The 10990-nt window shown below is 38.4% G+C and overlaps 1 protein-coding gene across 1 annotated transcript in view; it reads left to right on the forward strand.

Moving 5' to 3' along the window:
• Positions 1-3339: 3339 nt before the first annotated feature.
• Positions 3340-10990, forward strand: part of LOC121954837 (echinoderm microtubule-associated protein-like 6) — a 58845-nt gene continuing 51194 nt past the window's right edge. Inside the window, exon 1 of the mRNA XM_042502547.1 lies at positions 3340-3536. Coding sequence (XP_042358481.1) covers positions 3340-3536 — 197 coding nt within the window. The remainder of the gene's footprint in view (positions 3537-10990) is intronic.

Raw genomic sequence — 10990 nt, forward strand, 5'->3', positions numbered from 1 at the left:
ATTTAAATGATAAATTGTCAGATATTTCATTATCAGATTGAGTTTTTGCCAGACTGTTGTCGAGCGGAGCTAGTTTTAACTGTTTTATGTGCTGTTAATTATTTAAATCCAGTGGTTTCTAATCTAGGGTCGGGCCGTAATAGAGTAATGGGAGAGTAAATTATAAAAAGAAACTAATTTCTGATACTCAAATCTGGACTTTTTTCTTTAAATGTTGCTAATTGGATCATTTTTACTTTCATCCTGTCATCACTCTTGTGCATGTGCCAGAGTCTTTGCACACAGCACAAAACCTGCCCTTATTTAATGTTTAAGAGGTGTTGCCTGTGTTTATAGTATAAATAAAATAGTAAAATAAAATAGCAAATATATAAAATAAATATATATATATATATATATATATATATATATATATATATATATATGCTAAATAAATAAAATATACTAAGGCTAATGGTGACTTATTATCAACTTGAATTTATCACTGAGCATGACTGTCAGCAAGCAAACATTCCCACAACATTGGCTAACGTTACCTAAAAGTTGTAATGATGTTTTAAAGAAAACATTGTAATATAATGTTCATCATTCAGTCATTTCAAATAATGTTCCTGTAAGGTTAAAAGCTGACTAAGACGTAACGTTATAACAGCAACCGTTGAAACAACAACAAATGGAAATATATATTTTTTTTAAAAAAAAAAAAAAAAAAAAAACGTTCCCACAATGTTACATGAGAACAAAGAAAGAACATTTTTAAAGAAACATTTAGAACATGTTATTGAGGACTGAGAATACAGAACATTTTTTTCAATGAAAACGTTCCCATAATATGATATGTAAACAAAAATAGACACTATATATTTAAATGTTACCAAAGGAGAAACATTCTGGGAACTAAAAGAAAACATTGCATTGTACTGTTCCCACAGCGTTTTAAGAAACAAAAAATAACAGCTTGGTATGAACGTTTGTTGCATCTGGAGTTGACTTCTCTGAAATTTCCTCTTACCAGAAAATTAAGAGAAATATAGAAACATTTTAAGAGAGTTGCTGCATGAGGCTCAATGTGCGCGCTCATCCAGCTGATTCAACGTGCTTTTATTTTGAAGGTCAAAGCCTGGAAACAGAATCTAATGACTCGCTCCGAGTTAACTTGATGCTTCTGCTTGTCAGTCGGAAAACGAGCGAGAAAACATCACAGTGATGAGACTCGGCGGTCAGGGAGGGTCTCCATTTGACACTCCGCTTTACCGATCAGCTGTCTGTCTCATCACCTGTCTCTCTGTCCTCCTGTCTGTCTCTGTCTGTCTGTGGGTGGAGGGACTCCGCTGCAGCTGGAGGATGCTCTCCTCCTGCCGGGATTCAGGACTTTCCTCTCCCGTCCTCCGGCCGGGATGCTGCGGTCTGAACCCGGAGCTTCTCCCCTCCTCTGCCCGCTGAAGTTGGCTCCTCTGCGGGGATTAAACACTTGTTTTTTTTGTCGCTCTTTCTCTTCGGCTTTCTCCGGAACTGCCCGAACATTTCCCATCTGATCTGAATAATCCGCTTCTTTTATTTTGAGATTCTGGATTATCACACACCCCGTCCTCCTCCTCCTCCTCCACCTCCTCCTCCTCCTGCTGCAGCTGCCTCCGGTGGATTTTACTCACGCACAGATTTGTGAATGGGTCTGTGAGCCGCCGCACCTTTTCCTCCTCCACCGGCCGCGCTGCGCGTTATTGCGCGCGGAGCGATGATGTGAGCGCACACACACACACACACACACACACACACACACACGGGGCGGGGGGTGCATGCAGGGAGAACAAAACACCCGAGCTGTAGTAACCATGGCTGGTACCGAGGTCGGGGATTAGTGTGAGGAGGGATTATATTTTCCAGGAGCAGAAAAACCATCAATTGTGTGTTCATTTATTTCTATTTTTTTGTCTCTTTGTTTTTGTTTGACAGAACTTTCCAGACGCGTTAGGATATATTTTTTAAATTCTTTTTCCTTTTTTTTTTTTAAATTTTTCTCGTTGGAAAAGTAAAATAAAATCATGTGCAGGCGGTCTGTAGGTGAGGAAAAACGGAGAATATTCCAGGCTGAGGCGATAATTATGAATGAGGCTCAGAGCGCGCTTCTTTAAATGGAAAGAGTAACCCCATTATAGCTTCATTTTTTTCTTTAATTTTAAAGTTCCACTTATATCTTAATATAGTTATTACAAACCGCAAGGCATAATGGGGTCCTAATGTCCTCACTGTTTATAATTTAGAGCAATAAAAACTCTGTGGGTCCCTTCAGGATTATAAAAGGATATTACACTCAAACCACAGGAGACACAAACTGCATCAAAAACTCTGCAGGACGATAACTGTGATCTCAGCAGCTCTGAGGATGAGGATGAGGATGATGATGATGATGATGATGATGATGGTGATGGTGATGGCTGGTAGGGAGTAAAGAGCTCTGAGCTGCCTGATAATATGAGACATCTGATTCACCTGCTGCTGGATGCAAAATTATGGAAATACAGCAAGTTGATCAGAGGTGGAAAATGACCCGTAAGTACTGAAATAACTCCAAAATACCACAAAATACACACAATTACACTGTCAAATCTGAAAAGTTGATTTTAAGTTTTTTTTCAAAAATCATGGGATTGCCTTGAAAAAAGAAAGTACCTATTACTATTAATCTTAATTTATTTTTACTTTATATTTAATTGTTAATTTAACTCAAAATTTAGCTGTATTTACTGAATTTTATGACTTATTTTATGATTTAAAAATGACAAGTTTAACAACTTTAGTAAACATCATCATCATGACAAAGAGGATTTTGCCAGTGATGACGTTAACAGATACCTTCACAAGAGAAATTACTTATTGTTTAAAATGATACAAATTCTTAGACAAACAAAAACAAAAAAGCACAAATTTGCCCAGAGCTCAAAGGTACAAATACTGAAAGGAGTCTGAATGCAGCAGGACAATAAAGCTGCAGAGAGGAACTTTAAATCAGTTATTCAGCCTCTTTGTGTCGTTGTTCTTCCTGTTTAGTATCAGACAAAAATAAAAATGATAACTGATCAGGTAGATTCTTTAATTCTGCACTTTGAGAAAATACAATAAGAAAAAAACTTTGTTTTCTAAAAATTTTTAATCTCAAACAACATGATTGTTAATACAAAATATGAATATACTTTGGTCGTTAACTGTCATTTAACTGATGATAAATCTGCTCTGCAGGATCTTGAACCAGCAGAAGCGGCAGTGAACCAGCAGCAGCAGCGGCGGCGGCGGCGGACCCGGACCCGGACCCGGACCCGGTGTCCCGTCAGATGAGTGAGCATGTCGGACCGGAGCGCCCCGGGCTGCCGGCTCAGACTGGACTGGGTCTACGGGTACCGGGGCCACCAGTGCCGGAATAACCTGTACTACACCGCCGGGAAGGAGGTGGTGTACTTCGTGGCCGGGGTGGGCGTGGTTTACAACACCAGAGAGCACAGCCAGAGGTTTTACCTGGGACACAACGATGACATCATCAGGTAAGAGCACTGCTGCAACACCTGGATCAACACACGAGCAATTACTGACACACTGCAGGACATAATGTCATAAAATACATTTCGTCTATCTAAAAGCTTAAAGCAAGAACATTAAAATATTATATAAATACCTCCACAACAAGAAGAAATAACATCTGATGATTTAAAGTTTTACCAGTGGTAAATCTTAAAATGTAACATTTGTCCAGGCACAAGAGGAGAGATCATTAAAATTTAAAGGGTTCATCCCCCGAGGATTAAGAATCTAAAAAAGGACATTTTAGGACAATTTTTACCAAAGATTTTGATAATAATAATTTTAAGTTTGTCTGAGTTTTTCGTGGGAGGATAGACAGGAGGACAGGTTCATCCTCTGAGGAGCCAGAATGAGATCAGGACATTTTAATGAAGACTGTAGATTTTTATATTTCTGTTTGTCTTGTTGACGGCACCACAAATCATCAAAACCTTAGTGATTTATATCCCATCTAAAGAAAAACTGTTGGCATCGAACGTCTCAGCAAACCACAAATACTTTCATACATAATGATGCAGCAGATATTTTGAAACTTTAGTTTGAAAAAGCACTTAAACTATTTGTTTATTGTTGGGAAAAGATCATGTTTTGGCTTAAAACATCCGTGTTCGTTGGCTCAAATGCTGCTGGAAAATGCTGTCATTGCGTGTTAACCCTTTGAAGACCTGAGCAAATTGTCTTGATCTCTTTGAGGAAAAAATTGGCCCATGAATAGCAGGAAATTAGTACAAAAAATTACCTGAAATAAAACACAGGATTTAAACCATCCTTGACGTTAAAGGAAAGGTGCATCACATTATGTAATTCCCAACTTTAACTTATGTGTCTAAATAAATTAAAGAATATAATTAAGTTATCTACCAAATCAAATAATACTTCACAAAATAAATCTCATCATACATTAACATACGCTCCTTTTAGTACAAAATTCTCCCCTTTTGTTGTAAACACAAAGAGGAATTTCTGCACTAAAATGACTATTGATCATGTGAGACTTTTAAAGTAATTTACTGGAATAATATTAGTTTTCTTGTGGAAATTCCTTCGTGGTTAACTTATGATCAAAAGAGGTTTTGAAACATTTTCTCGTGAATCTGATGCATTAATTCTGTGTATAATAATACGGCTGAAGGATGTTTGTGTTTAACTGTCGCGTAAACATTTTACACGACAAACACGACAGACCTGACCGGAGGGACAAACTCGGCTGAATGAACAGTGACTGTTTCACCTTCCCACTCTGATAATGGTTAGATTCTGTCTCAGGGCGACTCGTCCTCTCCTCTTACTCATCTGTACGTTTTTTTATTGTTTTTTTGTCTCTTTTGGGTCGAGATGTTTGTTAAAAACCCTGGCGGGGTTTTATCTCTCCCACGCAGTTCGGTTTATCCTCCAGTTCGACAGAAGCTAAAATCTAAACAGAAGCAGATCTTTGCCAGAAAACAGCTTTTTAGGTTTTTTGGGGGATGATTTCCTGGTGGGTAGTTTTTAGGTCTGATATTGTTGGTGTGTCAGTAAGAGGATTTAAGTGAGGAGAAAATATTGACATATAAATGTTAACATTGTGACCAGCTGGCAGTGCTTGTTGCAGAGCAGAGCTGCGGAGCAGATGAGGGTGTTTGTCCTTTTTTCCCATGATGCCTGGGGAAGAACTCGTCTGTCATACAACATGTAAAACACTCACATTAGTGAGTCCTCTCCAGTGTGTAAATATGCCACATGACATCAGGATGACACATCTGACACATGGCGGGATGACTCAACTGTTTCACTAGAAAACTGAGGAGTAAGCTGTCCTCAACACGCTGGTCGTGCAGAAATGGACTTTTCTCTGTTGTCAGGTTTTAGCACCAAAATACCTTTTAACAAGGAGGTTTCTTTAAACATTAATATGATCTTTGCCAAGTTAGGGTTAACTTTACCTAGTCATAATTTCCTAAAACTAACCATAACGTAACTATAGAGGTTTGTAAAGAATCAGAAGCCAATGACAAATAAGAAAATGCTGATAGAGCGCTTCAGAGATGACATTTTAGATGGCTTCGCCCTGGTTTCTGGTCAAAATGCCGCTTAAAGCTGCAGGGATTGTGAATAGTTGCATGATGTTTTACCACTGGGTGTGTGCAATATATGTTACGTGCAATGTGTGTGCAATATTTTGAATACACAGTTTGGATTATGTGCAGTTGGTGTGTTTTGGTACAGCCAGTGCTGTTTTGTTTATATGTGGTGTGTTTCATTGTGACTTTGAAGGCATTTATAGGTGCAGCAGCTGAGTCCACGACAAATTTCCTACGGGGACAATTAAGTATATCGTGTAGTGACGTGTTGTGCTGTGTCATGTCTTGTCTTTTTGTGTTGTGTCGCGTCGTATCGTACAGCCTGTCCTCACTCTGAAATGGTCAACTATGTCCGCTCTGTCAGAGCTTTCGTCATTCGAACGTAATGCCAAAAGCGACCTTCCGTGTCCAATCGTAACACGGCTGGATGGGGTCAGATGAGACCACGCTTCGACTGAACCGGTTGGGTTATTATTATACGGGATACCATGACACAAGTTGGTATATAAAACGTATCACATCGCATCATATCGTATTGTATCGAATCGTATTGTATCGTATCGTATCGTATAACACTGTATCGTATTGTAAACTTTTGCCTTAAGTTTTACCTTAAGTAATAAGTAATTGTAATTTTTACTCATGAAAATCATGTGAGCTACAAGTGAAGACACATTTTAAATATAAATCTTTTCAGTCATCTTTCCCACTGTTGCCTCATTCTTGCTCCCACTTCTGATGTATTCACTGCATGACTTTAAGAGGTTAAACAGGATAAAGACAGAAAATGCATTTCTTATTTTAACTGATGACACACCACAGTCTGTGTATAATAATATGTAATGTAATAACTGCTGATGATGTTTCTGGGTCTAATGAAACACTGAGACTTGGAGGTTCAGATGAGCTCTTAACGAGCTGCGCAGCAGTGATCTCATTAGAGGAGCCAGATGCATTTTCAGGTGATGAATGTTGTCGCCCTCACCTGAACTAAATAAACTAATCAGGAGGGAAAAACAAGCAGGGAAGACAATTTAATCATATATTATTTGGAGCAAGTCTCGTAAGCTTGCCACGGTAATATCATTATAAATTTTATAGTTTACTGCAAAAATCTGATCACAAACTCCACAGAAGTTGAAGAAAACATTCAACAAAGAGGAGCTGTGTGTCCAATAAAAGCCTCCAAATCCTGGAAAACCCCTTTAAAACCCAGAACACAGTCTGTAGATCTGCACGAGCCAATTAAACATTTGCTCAGAGTGTCAAACCAGTTCACAAACACCAGGAAGCTTTAATCTGGGATTATCTGGCAATTATATAATGGAGAGTCTGTTTCCCAGTCAGGATGGGCAGTGAGAGGTGTTTCTCAAAATGTCGTACCCACACAGAATCATCATCATCTCTGCAGCTCGACGGAGATTTTTAGCATCGTTCATGCAACCCAAATTACCAGACAGAATTTGGTATTTAAAGTTTCTCCAAACCACAGATTACTTACATTTGTTCTCTATTTTGTAGTGGATTTGTTGAAACGTAATGTTTCCAAACAATGCTATGGTGAAGGTGTAGTTATATTTAGGCAAATATACCATTTGTAATGGATGGGAAAAGACCTGGTTTTGCTTGAAAGTCAGTTGAAATACAGAGAAGAAGGTCAGTGAAAGACACCTGGGTACTTCACAGGCAAACACAGCAGTCTGTTAGTACAAAAGAAATTTTGTCCCCAAATACCTCTTTGTTTTATAATGGAACCACAGTGGTACAACTGGGCCCAGTATATGGAGTTCGTGTGTTTTACTTTGTGCTCTCTGCAGTCGACTCAGTGGTTCGATTGAACAGGTTTAAACCTTTGAGCCCTCGGAAAATAGGTGTGATTTCTCTCAAAAAGATGGGAATAGTTTTAAAAAGCTAGAGTGAAAGGGAAAAAAAAGAAAAAAGACTAGGTAGACATGTTTTTTTTATTATCATAATTATGTTTTTTGAAATTATTTTACAGAATAATTAGAATTTTGAAACTTTTTTGCTAGTCTCGTTTTTTTTTTTTGCTTTGTTTGTTGTTTTCTGTTTGATTGGATTTTGTATTAACTTTTTAAACTTTTTTAACTAACTTCAGGTATTTTTCTTGTGCTTTTTACCTATTCCTTGCTATTTTTGGGGTATCATTTCTTCTTTTGTCGCTCTTGCCTGGTCTCAAAGGGTTAAACTGTGATTTGTCAGTCCATAGTTTGTTAAGATGATATTCCACCAGTGCTTACCTGCAACTAACCTCAGGTTTCAATCGTGAACTTTGACTTTACTAAAGCAGTATGTTTCCTGTTAGTTCAGATTGTTCGAGGTATTATTGAGCACTTGACACTGATATAAATCTGCAAACATTTTGATGCTAAGATTTCAGTTTCTTTTACCGACGACTGCTGATTTTTCTCTGTTGAACTGTTGCTCATATTTGCAGTTGCACATTCGCTGTGCATGCAAATCGTTTTTAGGAGACGGGGTCGTTGGTTGTGTTTTGATCTCTGCGGCGTTTCTGGACGTGGAGTGAATTTCTCCAAATGTTTGCTTGTTCGCATTTTGAATTAATGATTCAGGCAGAGCAGCAGAAGGGATTTTCTCTGTTGATGAGAGCAAATGTGAGCGAGTGGAGGAGGAACATGATTCAACGAGGTCGCTCATTCATCCTAACGTGGTCACTCACACACACACACACACACACACACACACACACACACACACACACACACACACACACACCAGGTGTATTCAGCGACACTAAACAGCCTGTGAATCATCAGAGCAGCAGGCGAGGACAGTTTATACAGAAGGCCAGTCAGCTGCAGCCCATGGTGCTGTGTGTGTGTTGTGTGTGTTGTGTTGTGCTGTGTTGTGTTGTGTGTGTCACACTAATTGAAAAGCTGGATGCTGCTTCGGCTGCGCCATGCTCTCTGAAAGGAGTGTCAGATTTGCGTTTGTGCCAAATCGTCATGGCTCACAGCTGACTGCAGGTTCACAGCTGACACTACAGCTAAATGTGCTGCACGTGTGGTGCGTCTCCTCTGTGTCGCTGCGGTGGCTTTGAGCTTTATGAAAAGGTTTCTGCAGAAAAAGACAATGCCTATTACATAAAGAGGAATTCAAATTGTGTTGTATGGGGATTTTTTCTACTCTAACTCTGACTCTTGTGCATAAAGAACATATTTGCAGTGCTCTCTGTAAGTCTGACAGGCTTTTATGTCGACCCCCTGCAGATCTGTGGGGTTTGTATCCAAATTATGAAGGCAGTCATTACCATCAAATAAGTTTGGGCTAAAAAATATGAAAGATGAACTCCTCCTAAAGCCACAAATCCTTAGTTTTACATCTCAGCCTGTGTGCAAACCAGTGGTGGAAGACATATCCTGATGGCTGTGGGATCAAGAATTGCAGTTTTGCATTTTTTTGCACTGAACATTATTATTGTTACAATATTGTTTCCACCGTGTATTTTTGATATATTGTTGGAGCCGAGCTGGAAATTCCAAAAGCAAACATAAACACATATTCTTGCCAAAATGTATGCGATATGCATTAAAACAGCCAAAATTATTAAAAAATGAAGAAAGAAAAGCACGTAAATTGCATCAAACAGTCGCTTAGGGTTAAACAGATGTTTTGCAGGCGTCTGCAGGTTCACAGTTTAAGTAAACGTCGTCTCTCGTGACGTATTTCAGACTTTTCTTCCTCACATGTATCTAAAGACACACAGACCCGTGAGAGCAGTGACTGGCTGCAGGAAATGTCCCTGTCACTGGTCCGCTCTGATGCATTGGCCTCTTCATCAGTGCTGGCACCACAGCCGCTGCTGTTACACTGGAAATCTGCCAACTCACCATTAGATCCTGAGCGGGTGGAGACCAGTTCTGGTTTCAGTTCAAGCTCGAAAAAACTTTAAAATATCCTCACAGAGTTCAAGCAGGACTTCCAAATTATACCACACTTTAGTAACTGGTTCTTAAACTTCTCCAATCTTTTGTATTTGAGTGTATTTATCTCTCGTAGTTTCTCAACAACCATAACAGCTTCCTGGAAGTCTCCTATCGCTGCTTTGTGTGTATCCAGAGTTCAAAATATGGCAGAGCTGCGTGGAGCTCGACTCGTGAAAGAGACACGAGAAATTTAAGGGAGGCTCTAAAATATTGTCATTTTTGGTGCCAACATTTATTTTTCTTTTAGTTTCATTTTGCTTTCTGTTGCCTTTTTCAGTGGAGCTGCACACATTTTTGTTACGTAACATAAAAACAGGTATTGATTTAGTATATACGGATGATGCACAGAGATTAATGTAGTTGTTTGTGTATGAAACATTCAGATTAGCTCATTATTTGGAGAAAGAAAACAAACTCTTTATCAAGACCAACTGTAGATTTGTAAAATTCATTTTTCACTATACAATTCTTTTTTTTGCAGGAATATTATTCATATATTATTTTGTAATTAAATCTATTTTGTGTACCGACTTCTTTTTTTTGTAATTCCATATGGGATACGCCAGAAATGAAAATAAAAACTAACTTAATAACATAATAATGATATAACTATAATTTTTATGTACACATCTAAATTTCCCCATGTACTCAGGTCCTGAAATAAACAACAGCTGATAGTGAAGCACCTGTAAACGTGTCAGAGGGTCATAAATAAGACTTCCCCTTTAAGAGGACGCAGTTTGTCATGATTTACTGTTAAACCTGACAGCTTGTACACATGTTCCAAAAATATGAGTATGATTGATGTTTGTATTAAAGAGTTTATGTCTCCATTTTTACAATAAAACATAGTTTTCATTTGTTAACTGACAACTTTGTAGGTAAAAGAAGAACCTGTTGTCAGCAGGGATTATAATTCATGTAAAACTTTTGATTATGGATGAATTTTCCTACTTTTGTTGGTGGTTCAGTATGAAAACCTTTAAAACAGAAGGAGGAGAGCAGATGTTAGTGTAAAATGAGAAATTTTCTGTCAGGATCTCACATTTAGCTTGTTGGTTAAACTTCACTTTAAAAAAACTAAATAGAGTAAAATGTTTGAAATTAAAGGGAATGAAGAGCCTCTTTTAATGAATACAGAAGTCGGTTTATATTATGTTTAACTCTGTAAACTGAAAGTCAGACGTTAATTTGAACTTTGTCTGCTGCACTGCGGCTGCTCCTCCTTCTCCTCCCACAAACTGGAGCTGATGTGGAAAAATCTGCAGACGACAGAGGTAGTAATTACATTTGCATTTTAGTCACTTAGCCAGCGCTGTGATTCAGGCTGGCTGACTCACAGTGAGAGTGACAGCAGAGAGAAAAAGACATCACATCAGCAAATTTACAGAT

This window comes from Plectropomus leopardus, chromosome 15 (assembly GCF_008729295.1).
Source record: "Plectropomus leopardus isolate mb chromosome 15, YSFRI_Pleo_2.0, whole genome shotgun sequence".
Lineage (NCBI taxonomy): Eukaryota > Metazoa > Chordata > Actinopteri > Perciformes > Serranidae > Plectropomus > Plectropomus leopardus.